Source organism: Terrapene carolina, unplaced genomic scaffold (assembly GCF_002925995.2).
Source record: "Terrapene carolina triunguis isolate 2854851 unplaced genomic scaffold, T_m_triunguis-2.0 Scaffold421, whole genome shotgun sequence".
NCBI lineage: Eukaryota > Metazoa > Chordata > Testudines > Emydidae > Terrapene > Terrapene triunguis.
In genome coordinates this window covers 430,000-450,433 of record NW_020664772.1, presented here as the reverse complement: position 1 = coordinate 450,433, position 20,434 = coordinate 430,000, and the positions used below count along the sequence as shown (strand labels likewise).

The window sequence follows — 20,434 nt, the reverse complement described above, 5'->3', positions numbered from 1 at the left end:
ACCACGACAATTGGCCCCTGTCTTTCCTGGCCAGATAGGGGCTAAGGGCCCCCTGTGATTCCCAAGGGTCAGGAATCGCTGCTGTTCATTTCATTCCCAAAAGTGAATCAGAAAGGAACTGAAATAAACAAACCAAAGATGCTGAAGCAAAGACAGACAAAGTCGAATAAACAAAGGAGACTGTGTGTGTGTGTGTGGGGGGGGGGATAAAAACACCCAAACAAAAGGGGTTTTTTTTCCCCCTTTTTTTTCAAAGTCCCTCACCGACTCCTGCCCCTGGGGAATCCCCCCCCCCCAAAAAACCCCCCCCCCCCCCCTCGCAAAGCCCCAGCCCGTGCTATCACGGCTGCCCAGGAGGTTTCCTCACATATGTCTCAGGTTCTCTGCCCAATCAGGGGAATTGCATGGGCACCAGCCAGCACCCGGCTGTGCATGACTGGGCTCATGGTTAAGGCATTGGATTGGGACTCAATAAACATGGGGACAGTTCCCAGCTCTGCCCCGATCTTGGTCACCATGTGTCTGGGCACAGCCCATCACACCAGGGCCCTGATCTCAGATGGGAACTTCCCATGCTAAGAAAGAATGAGCTGTGTATCTCAATGTTAATTTCATAGTTAAATACCCTTATGTAGACTTAGGTTGGTTCCAGGGAAAAATGAAACAAGTTTACAAATAAAGTTTGCTGTGTAAACATTTAAGCTTTGGAGTTTTGCCGGCTGGTAATACTGAGTAGTAGTTGCATCTCCACAGGAAAGTCTGATTGTGCCTGGTTCCCTGGCTGTAGCCAAAATTGGTTCAAATATTGAAATAAAACATGCCTTTTAAAAAATAGGTAAGTTCTAAGCCCTCAGTAAAATAGGTTCATTCAGTAATAACTATTTTGGGCAGATGTTTTAAGGCACAATACAAAAGTCAGAGGATCACCCAACTGCCAAAAGCAGACACGATCTAACTCTGTTCAGCATCGCCATGTAAATTAAGAATTCAATTCTAACCAAGCAGCTATTTGAAAGCAAGGAAATCCCTGGGCAAACATCCGTAACACTGTCCCTTTGCAAGGAAATTCCTGGTTAAAACCCTTAACTCTTAATTTTGTCCCTTTGAACGCAAGGGAATTCCCAGCCAAACACCCTTAACTCTGCCCTGGCATGATCAGAAGTTCTATAAGACTGCCCTGCCTTTTCCCCAGTTTGGGTGTTACTGTACATGTTGTCCTGTCCATCTCCATGGCCTTTCTCTGCCCCGGATGTAGTATGGTCAGCTGCGTCCCAGAGGTCCAGAGCAAGAAGAAGGGGAAGAGAGGTTTCCGGGAACAGCCGGTGAAGGTGAAGATGTGTGACATGCCCTCAGTGTTGTAGAAGGCCAGGCTCCCCCGCTCGCAGTCCAGGTGCACCCGGACTATCCTGGGTGCTGACTCCAGCTGCAGCGGGGTCTCGGGGCAAGTGAGAGCGCTCCACTCCCCCTCCTGGCACTGCAAGGCCCAGACCCCCACATCCGGGGAGAGCCGGAACGCCCCCATGCGCTCCATGGTGCCCCGGGCTGCCCCGATGGCCCAGTCTCCCCACCGGCCCACCTCCACGTCCCAGTAGTGTTGCCTGGCTGCGAAGCACTGGGAGGCCAGGACGCAGGGGAGGGGGTCGAATCTCTGGTCGCTCTTGGGGACGTCTTGCCAGAGGATGCCGCACGTCACACTCCTGCCGTCCACTGAGAGCACCAGGAAGGGGTTGGCAGTGTTCTGGTCCAGCATCACGTCTGCTGCTGACAGGGACACTACGGGGAGATGGATACGGGCGCTAAGGCAAGTCACAGCAGTACCTCCTCTCTGCTCAGCTCCTCAAGTCTCTCGCTACGGGGCCTAGTGGGTAGAGCACTAGGACACCTGGATTCTATTCCCAGCTCAGGCCTGATGGCTGACCTGGGGCCAGTCACTTCCCTTCCCTCCCCCTCGCTTTCCCCATCTGTAAAATGGAGCTAAGCATGATTTGGCTCTTCTCTGACCTAAGTAGTCAACCTCTTTTGGGAGGACCTCTGAATGGGACACAGGATCCACCAGGACTGGTGGGATATTTTCCATGGGAACAGTTTTTGGCTGGAAAAATTGGACAACAGGGGATGGATCACGTGATGATTACCTGTTGTGTTCATTCCCTCTGGGGCACCTGGCATTGGCCACTGTTTGAAGATAGAATACTGGACTAGATGGACCTTTGGTCTGACCCAGTCTGGCCGTTCTTATGTTCTAAAATTCTATGCCTGCTTTCTGGGGACAGAGTGGATGCTTTGTTGAAAAACCAGATGCTCCAAAACCAAAATATTTTGGCCAAAAAAATAGACAACCTTCACCCCAAATCCAGAACGCTTTGGTCCCAAAACCAGTGTTTGCCCAAAATATTTTGGCCCCAAACCAGATCATTTTAATCTAAAATGCAGAATACTTTGGTCAGAAGCCAAATAATTTTCATCCAAAAAACAAACTAGGGAGATTTTTGGCTGGAATGTTTCAGGTTTTGACATTTCGATGGAGAGTCGGAATTATCCACAGAAAATACGAACAAAAATGAAAAAAAAAAAAAAGAAAAATCTTTCTTCTTGGACTTTTCCATGGTAACAGACCCCTCTTTTCCCCCAGCCCTGTGCTCAGGAAGAATCTCACCGGGGCCATCTACAAAGGTCACTGCATCTCCATGCTCTTGCTGGGGAAAGCTGAAGGATATCGCAGTGGTATCCTGTGCTTTGTATTACCCAGTGTCTGTGTGCGGCTAGCAGAGCTCCCGGGGTCAGGAGGGAGGGCTGGAAGCGGCACTTGTCCCCTGGTCTCCAGGCAGCCTGTGAGCACAGCCAAGCCACCGCAGGGCTGCCTGATCACCCGCGGATGTCAGCCCACCAGCAACAACAGATCTCAAGCTGCTCAACCCATGTGCCCCCAGCTGCGATCTCTCCTGGGCCAGCCCTGCTCCCAGCCTTGCCCCGTCCTGCCCAGTCTGCTCCATTGCTGACCCTTGGCCCTGACCGTCAGCACCGTTTCTAGCCACTGACTCCAGCTCCAATCACAAGGCCTGGCTGCCCATGCCCCAGTTCATAACACCCGTCCTCGTGGTCCTAGCCTGGGAAAGATCCATTGTCTAAGCTCAGCTGGGAATCTCAGATCCAGGCTTTTAGTGTGATGACTGTGGTCAAGTCTTTTAGGCCCAGCTCCTCAAAGCTACTTAGGCACCAAGGGAGTTTAGGCACTGTTCCTTCGAGCCCTACCTCTGGCCTGTGATAGTCAGGGAGGGAGCTCAGAGACAGCAGGAGTCAAACCATGCGAGTACCGGAGATAAGTAGAAAACTTTTTTTTTTTTACCTTTATCAAGAAATTGTCTCCATTCTGCAATGATAAAAAAGGAGGTCACAATTAGCTGGGGAAGCAGCGAGAGCAGATGAAACAAATCCCATCTAAATTTGGGGGGGGTTTAAACAAAACACAGCCATTTCCTCCCCAATGAAAGTTTTCATTTTGTTCAAAATTCTCCATTGTTTTTTAATACAAAACCACAATTTTTTAAAGTAAAGAAACAGTTTTGGTTTGCAAATATTTTCAGTTGTTCACTAAAAAACACTAGGAAAATTTCTATGAAAAGTTTTTAAAAAAATCTTTTGAAACTTTACTGAGGAAAATTCCTTCCCATTTGCTCAGCAGCCCAATACTGAACCACAGCTCGCACACTCATTGGGCGGGAGTCTGATTCCAGCAACCGGAGAAAACTGGGAGCAAGCAGGCCAGACCCCCAGCTGGTGTCAATCAACCGTAGCTCCATTTGGGTGAACATGATCACAGCAACTGGCAGCAGCTCTGGGTCTGGACCCATCCCACGCTGGGTGCCATCCCCTGCAGATCTCTCTCCACCTCAGCTGACTCTGACCCTAGACAGCATCTTTTGCTTTCCCCACTCCAGCCTCTGAAGCATCTCTGGTCCTTCACCCTCTTCCAGGTCCCTCAGACTCCTTCCTGGCTATGCAGGTGTCTGTGCAGAGCCTGGCACAATGTGGCCCTGATCTTGGTCACTGTATATCTATGCAGCGCCTGGCGCGACGGGGCCCTGATCTCGGTCACCATGTGTCTGTACAGCGCCTGGCGCGACGGGGCCCTGATCTGTCACTGTGTGTCTGTGCCGCGCCTGGCGCGACGGGGCCCTGATCTCGGTCACTGTGTGTCTGTGCAGTGCCCGGAACTACGGGGCCCTGATATCGGGTGGGATCTCTGAGTTCTGCCCTGATAAACTATTATGCGATGGGCGCTGAGGCGATGTTACAGAGACACGAGTGATCGTGTGCCGAGAATACTCACCGCGCTCTTTGGACATCTCCTCTGGAAGAGAAAGGAAGAGGTGAGGCTGTGAGCAGGAGCGACACTCAAGGGGGATTTCCTGCGCTCTGTGTGGCTCATCTCTACCGTTCCACTACAGCTGTTTCTCCCTCACCTCCCCACTGAGCACGCACGCCACTCCCATCCCGTTCCCACCTCCTGGGACAGACCAAGGGGCGCGCGTGGCTCTGGGGAAATGTATGTACGTCCTAGAGGGGGCAGCCAGGGAGAATCCATTGGCCCAGCCCCCCCAGTGGGTGTCCATTTTCACCCTCTAGGAATGAATTCTTAGCCAGGTCTGTGCTCCCGTAAACCCTCCAGAAAGAGCCTCATTGCCGGAGGCCATACAGGCCGATCAAGCCTGAGAGAGAGACGTGGCTGGCCAGGCAGAGTGCAGGGACTGGTTCGCCCAATGGCCAGTTTCCCTGGGATCCGTGGTGCTGGGCAGGGCTTAGGCACAATCATTTGGGCTTATCTCTCTCCTTCCTCTCAGCTTTTCCCCTGATTAAGCCAAAGAGGCAGCATGGGCCAATGTTTAGAGCACTGAACAGGCCTTTAGAAGTGCTGACTTTGGTTCCTGGATTTGCTGCTGAACTGCTCGGAGAGCTTGGGAAAGACACTGCCGCTCTCTCTGCCTCAGTTTCCCCTCCCACCCTTTGTTTATGTTGACTCTTTATTTTATTTTGCTCTTTAGGGGAGGGAGGCTGTCACCACGTGTCTGTGCAGTGCCTGGCGAACAGGGCCCTGATCTCGGTCACCGTGTGTCTGTGCAGCGCCTGGCACAACGGGGCCCTGATCTCAGTCACTGTGTGTCTGTGCAGTGCCCGGCGCGACGGGGGTCTGATCTTGGACACTGTGTGTCTGTGCAGCGCCCGGCACAACGAGGCCCTGATCTCAGTCAGTGTGTGTCTGTGCAGCGCCCAGCGCGACGGGGCCCTGATCTCAGTCAGTGTGTGTCTGTGCAGTGCCTGGCGCAACGGGGCCCTGATCTCGGTCACTGTGTGTCTGTGCAGCACCCGGCGCGACAGGGCCCTGATTTCGGGTGGGATCTCTCGGTTCTGCCCTGATACACTATTACGCGATGGGCGCTGAGGCGATGTTACAGAGACACAAGTGATCACGTGCTGGGAATAGTCACCGTGCTCTTTGGACACCTCCTCTGGAAGACAAAGGAAGAGGTGAGGCTGTGAGCAGGAGCGACATTCAAGGGGGATTTCCTGCGCTCTGTGTGGCTCATCTCTACCGTCCCGCTACGTCTGTTTCTCCCTCACCTCCCCACTGAGCACGCACACCACTCTCATCCCGTTCCCACCTCCTGGGACAGACCAAGGGGCGCGCGTGGCTCTGGGGAAATGTATGTACGTCCTAGAGGGGGCAGCCAGGGAGAATCCATTGGCCCAGCCCCCCAGTGGGTGTCCATTTTCACCCTCTAGGAATGAATTCTTAGCCAGGGTCTGTGCTCCCAGAGTGCAGGGACTGACTCGCCTGATGGCCAGTTTCCCTGAAATCCGTGATGCTGGGCAGGGCTTAGGCACAATCATTTGGGCTTATCTCTCTCCTTCCTCTCAGCTTTTCCCCTGATTAAGCCAAAGAGGCAGCATGGGCCAATGGTTAGAGCACTGAACAGGCCTTCAGAAGTGCTGACTTTGGTTCCTGGATTTGCTGCTGAACTGCTCGGAGAGCTTGGGAAAGACACTGCCACTCTCTCTGCCTCAGTTTCCCCTCCCACCCTTTGTTTATTTTGACTCTTTATTTTATTTTGCTCTTTAGGGGAAGGAGGCTGTCATCATGTGTCTGTGCAGTACCTGGCGCAACGGGGCCCTGATCTCGGTCACTGTTGTCTGTGCAGTGCTTGGTGCAATGGGGCCCTGATCTCAGTCATTGGTGTGTGTCTGTGCAGCACCTGTTATGATGGGGCCCTGACTTTGTTTGCACAGGGGTGACTAACTTCCGCCTTCCAGGAAAGAAGTAGTTTGTATGGAATTTTCTGTCTGTAACCCACACGTTCCCCTAGGAAGAAGTATTGGCCTCTCAATGAAACACGTTCCCTACTGCACTGCCTGGAATGAGATTGTTACCTTTGAGTACCTGGAGCTTTCGGAAGAGATAAACAGCCAAAGTCACGAGGAAGACAGATACTGGTAGAAAGATGAGAAAGGCCATCATTTCCGGGGCATGCCTGGGGAAGAGCCCTGAGGGAGAACAAATATTGCAGCTTCTCAGAGGAGCAGCGAGAGCGCTCCTAAGCACTTTGCTGGGAAAGGTGAAGTCAATGGAGGTACTGAGGGCTGAGAGCCAGATTCTGAGCTCAGCTCCCGTGGGCTAATCTGGAGTCACCCCCCAAGTGCCCTGGGGGCAGGGCCAGATTCTGATCTCAGCTTGCCTTGAGTCAGTCTGGAGTCACTCCCCAACTGCAATGGGGACAGGGCTGGATTCTGATCTCAGCTCCCCCGGGGTCAATCCGGAGTCACCCCTGCCTGCAATGGGGGCAGGGCTGAATTATGATCTCAGCTTCCCTGGGGTCAATCTGGAGTCACCCCTGCCTGCAATGGGAGCAGGGCTGGATTCTGATCTCAGCTCCCCTGGGGTCAATCCGGAGTCACCCCCTGTCTGCAATGAGGCCAAGCCACGTGGGTAAGCATCAGGGAGGAACCTGAGGTGTGCAGGCAGCCCACCTGTGATACGAATAGTCGTCTCTCTCTCTGGGCCGGAGAAGCCGGCTCTGACAGTGCAGGTCAGTGCGGGGTCCGAGCTCTCAGTCACCACCAAGGAGCTGGAGACGTTGAATAGGCCGTCGTCACTGCGCGTTTTCTGTTCAGACTCGGGGCTCAGGGTCTCCCTGCGGCCATTCCTCCAGATCACGCGGGGCTCTGGGTACCACCCCGCAGAGAGACACAAGACCCACACCCCCAGGTCCTTGTGCCCAGCCATGTGCAGGACGGGGTCTGAGCCAGAGCCTGGGGGATGGACAATCAGTAGCAAAAAGTTAACACAGTAAGAATGACTAACACATCTGTGATAGCAGTGATCTCAAAGTACTTTACAAAGCCCCGTGGATATGCCCCATTGACTCTCATGGAGCTACAGCCCATTGACCCCAGCTGAGATCTGGCCCCATTGACTCTCATGGAGCTACAGCCCATTGACCCCATCTGGGGATCTCGCCCCATTGACTCTAATGGAGCTATGGCCATTGACCTCAGCTGAGATCTGGCCTCATTGACTCCAATGGAGCTACGGCCCACTGACACTGGCTGGGGATCTGGCCCCATTGACTCCAATGGAGCTACAGACAGTGGCTGGGGGTCTGCCCCCCACAATTTTAAGCCTTTGATTCTGGGAATGGCACTTCTAAAGGCTGCACTCTGGGGAGGCGTCCCAGGGAATTTTAATGGGAGCTGGGTACCCAAATCCCCAGGACAACTGTGGAAATCTCTGCTCCTGAATCTGCGGGTGAAATGCAGCAGGACAGCGCACGGGTCCAAGGGCGTGTCACAATCCCCCATTGCACTGCGACGCCCAGCGCTCCCGTGGGAGTGAGCCACACGCTGTCGGAGCCGCTCACCTGTCACGCTGAGCTCCAGCAGGGCCGTGCTGTAGTGAGTGGGTGACCGGACCTCGCACAAGTGCTGCCCTTCGTCTGACAGCCGGATGTCCCGGATCCTCAGGGAGACATTCCCGTTGGCCAGGCCCTGGATGATGAGCTCCGTTCTGCCCTGGTAGCCCGTTCCTTGTATCTCGCTCCCGTCCGGCAGGTACACGTGGACATCCTGGCCCAGCTGGGGCCGGCTCCATTTCACCTGCATGGCCTGGGCACTGAGTGCGGGGGAGAGGTGGCAGGGCAGCAGCACAGTGCCCCCCAGCGGGGCGGAGACGGGGCTGGCGGGACCCAGCACATGGAATGACTCTGGGGGAGAAAACAGCATCTGGTCAGAGAGCATGGGAGGGGGAGGGGCTGATGTTCAGCGAGTCCCCGCCGAGGGGTGGCCAGCTTGGCGGTCTCAGTTCCCAGCTCTGCCACCAATCCCTGGTGTAGCCGCAGGCCAGTCACTCCATCGCTCTCTGCCTCAATGCCCTTGCTGGGACACAGGGATAAAGATCCAGGCTTCTTTAGAGACACTGTGGCCAAGTGACTAGAGCGCTGGCCTGGGAGGCAGGAGTCCTGGGTTCATTCCTGGCTCTGCACTGGTCTGCTGAGTGAATGTGGGCAAGGAACTTCCCTGTCTGTGCCTCGGTTTCCCCATGTGTACTGTGAGAATAATGATACTGGTCTCTTCTGCAAGACACCCTGAGATCTACTGCTGTAAAGTGCTAGATAAGAACTAGGTGCTATTATTAGAGTATTTGCTCTTTGGGGCAGAGACTGTCTTTCATTGTGTGTCTGTGCAGCGACAGGGCCCTGATCTCAGTCACCGTGTGTTTGCGCAGCGCCCAGAACGACGGGGCCCTAAGCTCGGCCACCGTGTGTCTGCGCAGCGCCCGGCGCAATGGGGCCCCAAGCTCAGCCACCATGTGTCTGTGCAGCACCCGGCATGACGGGGCTCTGATCTCGGCCACCGTGTGTCTGCGCAGCGCCCGGCGCAATGGGGCCCCAAGCTCAGCCACCGTGTGTCTGTGCAGCGCCCGGCGCGACGGGGCTCTGATCTCGGCCACCGTATGTCTGCACAGTGCCCGGCGCGACGGGGCTCTGATCTCGGCCACCGTGTGTCTGCGCAGTGCCAGACACTATGGTATCTCTAGGTGCTACTGTAACAGTAATTACCTCCAATGACACTACATCAAAAGAATACTAGGTAGCTAATCAAGCATTCAAAAGTCAGGAGCTGTCAGATTTCCGGAGGCTTGAAAAACCTCAACTCTGCTCCCCTTGTGGGCTCATCCTATGCGCTGAAGAAGTGTAAAACCAGCGTGTGAGTGTGTTATTACAGACCAACCCCAGAATGAGGAGGCCTAGCTACAGCCATGATGTGAAATAGATTTAACTGGACCTGCGGGTGTGTGTTTGCACGTGTGCACACTCTTAAACTGATTTAAACTTAGCTCACACTCATCAATTTCCAGGCCTGAGGCCAATTGGGAGAACTAGTGGGAAGCCACCAGAGAGGTGCCCACACTGGTGGTAGGGCCAGTTTAACTAGAGAGCTTTTAACCCATTCACGCTGGGGAATTGTGGGGTATAGACGAGCCCCAGTAGAGGGTGGCAGGTGTATCTCGGGGCACTGGCCCCTGCTAACCAACAGGGCATCTTCTCTAGCACCCAGCACCTTGTGAGGGTTCAAGCTGCCCATGGCTCGCTGGGCACTGGCCATCCGAGGTGGTTTGGGCCCTGTGCTACCCTTGGGATGTGGAACTAAGACGCAGCAGTTGTGGAATTGCACTGGATGTGGGGGAGCGCTGGTTTGGAACAGACTGGATCACATCCTGACGGTGTCCCCTTGGCACACATGCCAGTCTCACCTGGGGCTGCCGTCCCAATGCCCAGGAGGAGGCAGAGGGCAACTGGTATGGCCTGAAAGCGGTGTTGGGCGCTCTCCATCCTGCGGGCCTCTGGCAGACGTCTCCTGGCACCGGCACAGAGCACCGGTCACCGCACAGAGGGGGCATCGGGCTCCGGGCTCCTCATCCGCATGGGACCTGGGAAGGCACAACACCCGTGAGCCCCTCAACAGGTCAGTTCTTCAACCAAAAGCTTTCCCCTTGAAACAACGGGGCCTCCTGCAAAATCAGCATTTTCTCTTAAGAAATTGTATTTGCTTTCCACAGGAAACAAAACCGTCAGCACCAAAACCTGCCAGGGGAACCCCCCGCGTTTACCTGGCGTTGCCACACTGTGTTTTGCTTTGAAATGGCAGATAAAAGGCCAACTCTTGGCTGCTTTTCAGACTTTTCCCCTCCCTAGTACAGAAAGAAGAAATGTCAAAGTGAAAGTCGCCCCGCCCCGCGTAATTGTCTCCCTCTCTGAGCTGGAGGAAGTGACATACAGTAACATGGCGGTAAAAATAATTCAGCGGGAGAGAAACTAGTTAATTGACTCATTAAAACGTGGGGAAATGGAGAAATCGCCCTTTCCCCCCAGGCGCTGGTAAATAAACCACAGGGGCTGCGGCACCCCCTACTGGAAGTGGTTTCCCAGGGTTTACAATTCCAGAGCTCTCAGCACCCCCCCGGTGCACATTGTTCCAGCGCCGCTGCAAGAAATCGTTTCCTGGCGTTGTCCCCCGGAGCCCCCCATCTTTCTGGGCACGGCTCCCCCAGTCCCACAAGCGGAGGAGGGGCTGGGAAGCGGGGTGCCAGCTGTCCGGGACGGGTTGTCTCAGAATCTCCCCTTTCTGGAGGCAGCTGGCCCAGGGAGTGTGTAATGTGCTACTTACGGTTACTGACACCTGGCGCTCAGGACCAGGGGGTGGTTTCAGGGGCTCAGGAGCAGGCGGGATGTCCTGGGGGTTTGTAAACACGAGACCCGGACGGGAACCAGGCGGAGCATTTTGGAGAGTCCCCCGCGGGGTGAGCTGGCCCCCGACACGTCCCACCCCGCCGCAGGACAAGGAAATCTCCTCTCCAGGGGCGTTCCCGGCCTGGCCACTGAGTCCGCCCCGGAACAGCCAGACATCGCATGGTTGGGGCTGGGCTGCACAGCAGGGCTGCACCCAGCGGACTCTGACCTCCCCCATCCTTCCCTGCCACCCCCCCAGCGGTGCTGACACTGGGGTTCAAAACCAAGGGGCTGTTTTCTTACGATTATGATCATTAATAAGAACATCGAGCAGCTGGGGCGCTGGGACAATGTGTGTGTGTGTGTGGGGGGGGGGGGTTGCTGAGAGCCACTGACCCACGCTGTGAACCCCGTGTATCATGCAGCACTTTTACCTTCACCAGGGGCATTTCTTGCTCCTTTGTGCAGCACTCGGCAACTCCCCGTCTTGTTGTACAGAGATGAAGAAATAAGGGACGTCCCTTGTAATAAGGGACTGTTGGCAACCCCAGGTCAGAGACCCACAGGCTCAGCCAGTCTGGTACTGCCCGCCCCCCCCACACACCACCCCAGAACAGATCAGTGGGCCCAGCCAACCGGTATCTGACCCCCTGCCACCCCAGAACACAGGGCCAGCTTTAGGACGATTCACCCAATTCCCCGGACTCGGGCCTCGTGCCTAAGAGGGCCCCAAGCCTGCGCCTAAGGGCCCTGCGCCTTAGGCACCTTTTTAATTTTTATTTTCTCACCCGGTGGCGGTCCATTCCGGGTCTTCAGTGGCATTTCGGCGGCGGGGGGGTCCTTCAGTGCCGTGGAAGACCCGGAGCTGAGTGAAGGACCCCCCGCTGCCAAAGTGCTTCCGAAGACCTGGACCGCCGCCAGGTATTCAAATCGGGCCAGCAGGTCCTAAAGCTGGCTCTGCCAGAACAGATCGGTGGGTCCAGCCAGGGGGTACCTCGCCCCCTGCCACCCCAGAACTGATCGGTGGGGCTAACCACCCATTATCTCGCCCCCCGCCATCCCAGAACTGATTGGTGGGTCCAGCCAGGGGGTACCTCGCCCCCTGCCACCCCAGAACTGATCGGTGGGGCTAACCACCCATTATCTCGCCCCCCGCCACCCCAGAACTGATCAGTGGGCCCAGCCAGCCCGGTGTCCAGTTTCCAACAGTACCAGCTGTGCAGTGGCAGATGTAACAGCCCGGTGATGGGGCTCTAGCAGGATAAACCACCCACATGGGTTAATTCCTTCCTCGCTCTCCAGCATTAGACAGTGTCTCTGTCTGTGGCTCTCCTGGCTGTTTGTTACAGCGCTGCCTCCTTTGGGGCTTTTTCTTATATAGGCTCCTATTACCTCCTATTACCCCCCACCCCCGTCCCGATTTTTCACATTTGCTGTCTGGTCACCCTTCTCCTCTCTCAGACCCCAGCCCTGCTAATCTCACAGTGACACATGGTGGCAGGGAGTCCCACAGGCTAACCGTGGGTGACACAGGGAAAAGTGAAAGCCAGCCATCCCATTTCCTCAGGCCGCATTTTGAATGTCTCCCCCTTCCATTTCCACTGACCCGTCTCCTGGCTGGGAGCAGCCGGTCTTGGGCATCACTCATTATCTTGGGGTCCTCTGGTGGGCCCAGGGATTATGAGCACTCCCAAGGCAGATGGGCGGATTGGAGGTATCAGGGCGGTGAATTGTCACACCCCTGGGGTGCGTAAATGGTGACGATCTAGATCTTGTACCAGGTCTTAGCCCTGGGGCAATTCCTCCCCCCACCAGGCTCCTGGTCAATATCCTCCAGGCAGGCGCTATAGTGCTGGACGCACCTGCCCCTCCCGCTGTCCTGCAAACCACCACCTCGTTCTCAGCTCCATTCCCTGCAGGCCGCCCCTGGAGCGCGGCACAGGCAGCGCTGCCCCCTTGGGATTGGATCCCAATGGACCCTGCCCGGAGAATTTTTAGCCTTTGCTGCAGCAACGGGTGTGGTATCTCGCTCTTTTGGTGGCAATCACCCAGGGCTATGGACTTTGTGCCAGGGCTGGGACGATGGAGGGATGTGGGAAGGAGACGGCTGCTAGCTAGCAAGCTCCAACTCACTTACAGAGCAAGCTTGGGAGCTCTGATCAAAGGGACGCTGACTCCAGTGGAGTGACGCTGATTGTCCCCAGCTGCAGATCTGGCCCCATTGACTCCAATGGAGCTAGGGCCCATTGATCAAAGTCTAAAATATGGAAAGAACAAGTCAAAAATTACTTAGACAAGTTAGATGTCTTCAAATCATGCGGGCCTGATGAAATGCATCCTAGAATACTCAAGGAGCTGACTGAGGAGATATCTGAGTCATTAGCAATTATCTTTGAAAAGTCATGGAAGATGGGAGACATTCCAGAAGACTGGAAAAGGGCAAATATAGTGCCCATCTATAAAAAGGGAAATAAGGACAACCTGGGGAATTACAGACCAGTCAGCTTAATTTCTGTACCCGGAAAGATAATGGAGCAAATAATTAAGCAATCAATTTGCAAGCACCTAGAAGATAATGAGGTGATAAGTAACAGCCGTCATGGATTTGTCAAGAACAAATTGTGTCAGACCAACCCGATAGCTTTCTTTGACAAGGTAACATGCCTTGTGGATAGCGGGGAAGTGGTAGATGTGGTATATCTTGACTTTAGTAAGGCTTTTGATGCTGTCTCGCATGACCTTCTCATATACAAACTAGGGAAATACAACCTACATGGAGCTACTACAAGGTGGGTGCATAACTGGTTGGAAAATCATTCCCAGAAAGTAGTTATCCGTGGTTCACAGTCATGCTGGAAGGGCATAATGAGTGGGGTCCCGCAGGGATCGGTTCTGAGTCCGGTTCTGTTCAATATCTTCAGTGAAACGCTGTTGCAAAAAAAGCAAACATCATTATCAGGAGTATTGTAAGCGAGACCCGAGAAGTAATTCTTCTGCTCTACTCTGTGCTGATTAGGCCTCAACTGGAGTATTGTGTTCATTTCAGGAAAGATGTGGACAAATTGGAGAAAGTCCAGAGAAGAGCAACAAAAATGATGAAAGGTCCAGAAAACATGACCTATGAGGGAAAATTGAAAAAATTGGGTTTGTTTAGTCTGGAGAAGAAAAGACTGAGAGGGGACATGATAACAGTTTTCAAGTACATAAAAGGTTGTTACAAGGAGGAAGGAGAAAAATTGTTCTTACCCTCTGAGGTTAGGACAAAAAGCAATGGGCTTAAATTGCAGCAAGGGCAGTTTAGGTTGGATATTAGGAAAAACTTCCTATCAGAGTGGTTAAACACTGGAATAAATTGCCTAGGGAGGTTGTGGAGTCTCCATCATTGGGGATCTTTAAGAGCAGGTTGGACAAACAGCTGTCAGGAATGGTCTAGATAATGCTTAGTCCTGCCATGAGTGCAGGGGACTGGACTAGATGACCTCTCGAGATCCCTTCCAGTTCTATGATTCTATGATTTTATGACTTCAGCTGGGGATTTGGCCCCATGACTCCAATGGGGCTGCGGCCCATTGACCCCAGCTGAAGATCTGGCCCCATGTCTCCAATGCAGCTATAGCCCATTGACACCGGCTGTAGCCCCATTGACTACAGCTACATTGGAATACAAGCCCCACTGCATGGCTGAGGCTGGCCTGGGTCAGCTGAGTCAGGCTCGCGCGACTTGGCTTTGGAGGTTAAAAGTTGCTGTGTAGACGTTCAGGCTTGTATCGGAGTCCTGGCTCTGGGATCCTCCCCCCTTGCATGGTCCCAGGGGCCAGGTTCCAGCCCTAGCCTGAATGTCTACACAGCAATTTTTAGCCCCACAGCCTGAGCCCCACAAGTGTGAGTCAGCTGCTCCGGGTCAGCCATGGGTCTTTTATTCCAGTGTAGATGTCCCTCGGTGGGCCTCACTCCATGGCTGGGCTAGTACAACCCAGATAATAAACACTGAATCATGACTGGGAATGTTTCAACCCACCCCTTCCCCCACCCAAAAAGGTGTCGTCGTTGATGTTTTCCATGGGGAATTTTGGAACGAGGCCCTTTTCCTGTTGTGTTGAATGGCGGTTTTCATTTGGGTTTGTAATATACTTCTCCCCAGGTTTCCCCCCTTTCTTGCCACTGAATGCAAGAACCCAAATGAGTCACTTAAAGCTTTCTTTGATTACACTGCTCTACAGCCAAAATGCTTCTGAAATAAATGTAGTCAAACTTTACTAATTCTGGGTCACTGAGAACGAAAATGATGCTTAAAATTGTTGATTGGCTCTAGTTTTCAAGATATGCTATTGGGTCAGTATATACGACCCTTGACTTGGGAATGGCGGAGGATAAGTGAGTTATAAAGGGAAGGGATCTCAGTTTAAACCAGAAATGACTAAAATACATCTTTGACTGGATCTATGAATAAATCTATGACTGGGTTTGGACAGTACTTGCTTTTTAGGCAAAACAATGAATGATGCAATCTGAAGCTGGTATTGCATCATACATGATATGAATTGCATCGTGTTATTCCTAGAAGTCATGGATGATGCAATCATAATGAAGCTTACATCACTCTGTTGAACAAATTGCCCTATATCAGCTCTAGAAATCATACAATGTCGTGCTCTCTTATTTGTCAGTGTTTGATTTTGCAAAGGGACACATTTCTGTTTAGCCAAAGTGAGCAGAGATGCCTCGTACTTGTGTGAACAGTGCAGATAACTTCTGCTATGTTTGTGGTGAAGTGACTTTTGCATCACAAAAGCGCAGTATAACCACTATGGTTAAGAAAGCCTATCACCTTTATTTTGGCTGCAAAATTGGAGATCAGGACAAGAGGTGGGCCCCACACATATGCTGCAACACTTGTGCAACAAATCTTCGCCAGTGGTTGAACAGGAAAAGGAAATCTATGCCTTTTGCAGTGCCAATGATTTGGAGAGAGCCAACAGATCATACCAGCAATTGTTACTTCTGCATGGTGCCTCCAGTTGGGAAAGGTGTGTCAAAGAAGAAAAAGTGGACTGTGCATTATCCAAACATTCCATCAGCTATACGCCCAGTACCCCACGGAGAAGGACTGCCGGTTCCTGATGCACCAGAATCATTCTCACTTGAGTCAGACGAGGAAGAGGATGAAACTTCTGGTCCTGAACCATCAATGTCACAGGACCCACATTTTCTCCCATCCTCCTCCTCTGAACCACACCTCATAACACAAGGTGAACTGAATGACCTTGTCAGGGATTTGGAACTACCCAAGAGTAAGGCAGAGCTGTTGGGCTCCAGACTACAGCAGTGGAATCTCCTGGCAGGTGATGTTAGGGTTTCCATGTTCCGTGATCGTCAAAAGGATCTTGTCCCATTCTTCTTCATGGAAGGTTATCTTGTAGCCTGCAACAACATCGATGGTGTGATGGCAGCCCTCAACATCGTTCACGATCCAGATGAGTGGAGACTGTTCATTGATTCATTGAAGACGAGTCTTAAAGCTGTTTTACTGCATAATGGCAATGTTTTGCCATCAATTCCAGTTGGTCATGCATTCCATATGAAGGAAACCTACGACAACAAGAAACAACTTTTGAGGTGCATAAACTATGACCAACATCAGTGGCAGCTTTGTGGCGATTTGAAGGTTGTTGCTCTCTTGCTTGGTCTGCAGACTGGATACACAAAGTACTGCTTTTTTCACTGCGAATGGGATAGTCGTGCAAGAGATTCCCACTACATCAAGAAAGATTGGCCACTCCGACAGTCATTGGAGCCTGGGAGGAAAAGTGTTCAGCATCCACCACTTGTTGAACCAAGGAAGATTTTGTTACCACCCTTACACATCAAGCTGGGTCTGATGAAGAACTTTGTCAAGGCCATTGACAAAACACAAGCAGCTTTCAAGTACCTCCGTGGAAAATTTCCAAGGTTAAGTGAAGCTAAGATAAAGGAAGGTGTCTTTGTTGGTCCTCAGATTCGTGAACTTCTTCGAGATGATGCATTTGACCATGCACTGCGTGGCAAGGAAAAGACGGCATGGAAAGCCTTCCAGTTAGTGGCAATAAATTTTCTCGGAAACAACAAGGCAGACAACTACAGGTTGTTGGTGGAAAACCTCCTCAAGGCATACAAAAGCCTTGGTTGCAACATGTCACTAAAGATACATTTTTTGCACTCTCATCTAGATTTTTTTCCACCGAACTGCGGAGCAGTGAGCGACGAGCACGGCGAGCGATTTCACCAGGACATTGCAACAATGGAGAAACGCTATCAGGGCAAATGGAGCCCATCAATGCTTGCAGACTATTGCTGGACAGTGACAAGAGATGCTCCGTTTAATGAATACAAGAGACAAGCCAAGAAGCGCCGAGTAGACACTGAATAGGACTAAACTATGTACATAATAGTTTTTTGCCTTTTGTTTCATAATAAATTTTATTTATATAACCCTTTTGCTGATTTTTAAAGTGTTACATAAACAGGACAGGTGAAATATTATCATGTTAAGCAACCATAAACACATGAAAAGACCTAGGTTTACAATTTATGATTAAAACTCTACTATCTACACAATATACATAGACCTAAAATGTAAAAACTTAAATATCTTAGAAACAGTAGCCAATCAGTTGTTTTAATTGTCATATTTTAATTCAGCACATCAAAATACATAATAAATAGAACATTTTATCTCTGAAGCAGACGACTTCTCAAAAATTGTAGACCAGTGTTATCTTTCCCGTCTTTTTGCAGACAGCACCTAGCGTTGGGGGCTCCCAGGTGCTGCCACGCTACAAACACAGCCATAAATAATAAGCATGTATCATAGAATCATAGAATATTAGGGTTGGAAGGGACCTCAGGAGGTCATCTAGTCCAACCCCCCACTCAAAGCAGGACCAATCCCCAACTAAATCATCCCAGCCAGGGCTTTGTCAAGCCTGACCGTAAAAACCTCTAAGGAAGGAGATTCCACCACCTCCCTAGGTAATCCATTCCAGTGCCTCACCTCCTTGTTCTGTCATCTGCTACCACTGAGAACAGTCTAGATCCATCCTCTTTGGAACCCCCTTTCAGGTAGTTGAAAGCAGCTATCAAATCCCCCTCATTCTTCTCTTCTGCAGACTAAACAATCCCAGTTCCCTCAGCCTCTCCTCATAAGTCATGTGCTCCTGCCCCCTAATCATTTTTGTTGCTGTCCGCTGGACTCTTTCCAATTTTTCCATATCCTTCTTGTAGTGCGGGGCCCAAAACTGGACACAGTACTCCAGATGAGGCCTCACCAATGTCGAACAGAGGGGAATGATCATGTCCCTCGATCTGATGGCAATGCCCCTACTTGTACAGCCCAAAATGCCGTTAGCCTTCTTGGCAACAAAGGCACACTGTTGACTCATATCCAGCTTCTCGTCCACCATAACTCCTATGTCCTTTTCTGCAGAACTGCTGCCTAGCCATTTGGTTCCTAGTCTGTAGCAGTGCATGGGATTCTTCCATCCTAAGTGCAGGACTCTGCACTTGTCCTTGTTGAACCTCATCAGATTTCTTTTGGCCCAATCCTCTCATTTGTCTAGGTCCCTCTGTATCCTATCCCTACCCTCCAGCGTTTCTACCACTCTTCGCAGTTTAGTGTCATCTGCAAACTTGCTGAGAGTGCAGTCCACGCCATCCTCCAGATCATTAATGAAGATATTGAACAAAACCAGCCCCAGGACCGACCCTTGGGGCACTCCGCTTGATACCAGCTGCCAACTAGACATGGAGCCATTGATCACTACCTGTTGAGCCTGATGATCTAGCCAGCTTTCTATCCACCTTCTAGTCCATTCATCCAGCCCATACGTCTTTAACTTGCCGGCAAGAATACTGTGAGAGATCATATCAAAAGCTTTGCTAAAGTTAAGGAATAATACGTCCACTGCTTTCCCCTAATCCACAGAGCCAGTTATCTCGTCATAGAAGGCAATTAGGTTAGTCAGGCATGACTTGCCCTTGATGACTTGCCCCCCACGTAACAGGTAGGGGGCGGGGGTGTTCTTTATCTTTGTCCATTCTGTACCAAACTTATCCAGCTTTGGAAAAGTGACAGAGCAGCAAAAAGAAGAGAGAAACTGGGTGCTGCCCTGCTGCAGTCTGGGTACTGGATCCCCTGTTACCTGGGCACCTGACCAGTGCTCCCTCTAATTTTTCTCAGCCATGTGTGGAATGAATTTTGTTATGTGCACCAATATGAAGGTCATGTGTGAGGGGTAGGGCCGAGGGGTTTGGAGTGTGGGAGGGGGCTCAGGGCTGGGACTAAGGGGTTCGGAGGGCAGGAGGGGGTGCAGGCTCTGGCTGGGGGTGTGGGCTCTGGGGTGGGGCTGGGGATGAGAGGTTTGGGGTGTAGGAGGTTGCTCTGGGCTGGGATCAAGCGGTTTGGAGGGCAGGAGGGGAATCAGGGCTGAGACAGGGGGTTGTGGCATGGGGAGAGGCTCAGGGGTGCAGGCTCTGGGCGGTGCTTACCTCAAGCGGCTCCCAGAAGCAGCGGCATGTCCCTTCTCCAGCTCCTACCCAGAGGTGTGACTAGGCAGCTCTGCGCACTGCCCTGTCCACAGGCACCGCTCCTGCAGCTCCCATTGGCTGTGGTTCCCGGCCAATGGGAGCTGCGGGGGGCAGCACTTGGGATGGGGGCAGTGTGCGGAGTGGAGCGCCCTGGCTGCCTCTATGTGTAGGAGCTGGAGAGGGGCCATGCCGCTGCTTCTGGGAGCTGCGCGGAGCAGCCCCCAACCCTGCTCCCCAGCTGGAGCGGGGCAAGTCCCAGATCCTGCACCCCAGTGGGAGATCGAGAGCCAGATTAAAACGGCTGGTGGACTGGATCCAGCCCGCAGGCCGTAGTTTGCCCACCCCTGTGGTAGAGATTTGTCCATGCTTCAGGGACTCACGCACCTCAGCCAGGATTTGCAGTGACACTCAAATAGCATTGTCCAAACAGTCAGGTTTATTAGTCAGCTGGACACAGCCTAGGAAGTCCCTAGGTTAGCACAGAGAACTGAACATTAAAGCATAGACCTTTCTGGTCAGCCCAGAGCCCAGCCAAACTGTAGTGAACCCCCATGGTCAAGCTCCATCTGTCTCCCCGTCTGACCTCTTTGGTCAGACTCCAGGTGAGCACCCAAATCTTATACCCCAACCTCCCCATCTCCAGTCCTCTGTTCTCCAGCTGGCGGATGTTGCTCAGCTCCCTGCGGAGACGGAATCCATCTCCCTCTGGGTCCTTGGATGGTAGGTGCCAATGTCCTGGTGACTGGATTTGCTATGGTCTTCCCAGATGCTCCACTGATATGGGGACTGAGGCCCAGACAGCCGGGCAACACCCACACCTATGTCTCTTAGCCTGCCCTGAGAGCAAACAGCTCTTTCCCCCCCACTGGGTAACAATGCAGCATGTAGGGGAAACTGAGGCACGTATAGGTGTCATAAAAATATCACAGACGATTTCCACTTTGTCAGAGGGGGATGTTACCTTTGCGTGTGATGGAATTTGCTTTTCTTTTTTGAAGAACAGGTTTATTTCCATTTACGTAGTGTGAAAACAGCCTTCCAGCAAGGGGTCGTCACTAATAAAACATGGCCAACAGCCTATACATGCGTCT

General features: G+C 52.3%; 1 protein-coding gene across 3 annotated transcripts; it reads right to left on the bottom strand.

Moving 5' to 3' along the window:
* Positions 1-333: 333 nt before the first annotated feature.
* LOC112125291 (butyrophilin subfamily 1 member A1-like) lies at positions 334-10,880 on the bottom strand. Of its 3 annotated transcripts, XM_026658240.2 has the most exons (10): positions 10,720-10,880; positions 10,163-10,243; positions 9,806-9,982; positions 7,914-8,255; positions 7,024-7,305; positions 6,427-6,540; positions 5,487-5,507; positions 4,331-4,351; positions 3,347-3,370; positions 334-1,773 (listed from the first exon to the last, which is right to left on the bottom strand). In XM_026658240.2, the coding sequence occupies exons 3-10, from the start codon at positions 9,882-9,884 to the stop codon at positions 1,136-1,138; spliced, it is 1,521 nt and encodes a 506-aa protein (XP_026514025.1). In that variant the 5' UTR covers positions 9,885-9,982; positions 10,163-10,243; positions 10,720-10,880; the 3' UTR covers positions 334-1,135. The 3 variants fall into 3 exon arrangements, with proteins under 3 accessions (XP_026514025.1, XP_026514024.1, XP_026514026.1); XM_026658239.2 differs by lacking the exon at positions 10,163-10,243; XM_026658241.2 differs by lacking the exons at positions 5,487-5,507; positions 10,163-10,243.
* Between the last annotated feature and the right edge of the window lie 9,554 nt (positions 10,881-20,434).

Coding starts and splice junctions, on each gene's coding strand:
- LOC112125291 (XM_026658240.2), bottom strand. CDS start 9,884: ATGGAGAGCGCCCAACACCGCTTTCAGGCCATACCAGTTGCCCTCTGC. Junction 6,541..7,023: donor GACGACTATTCGTATCACAG/GTGGGCTGCCTG, acceptor GTTCTCCCTCAG/GGCTCTTCCCCAGGCATGCC. Junction 4,352..5,486: donor GGAGGTGTCCAAAGAGCACG/GTGACTATTCCC, acceptor TTTCTCTTCCAG/AGGAGATGTCCAAAGAGCGC.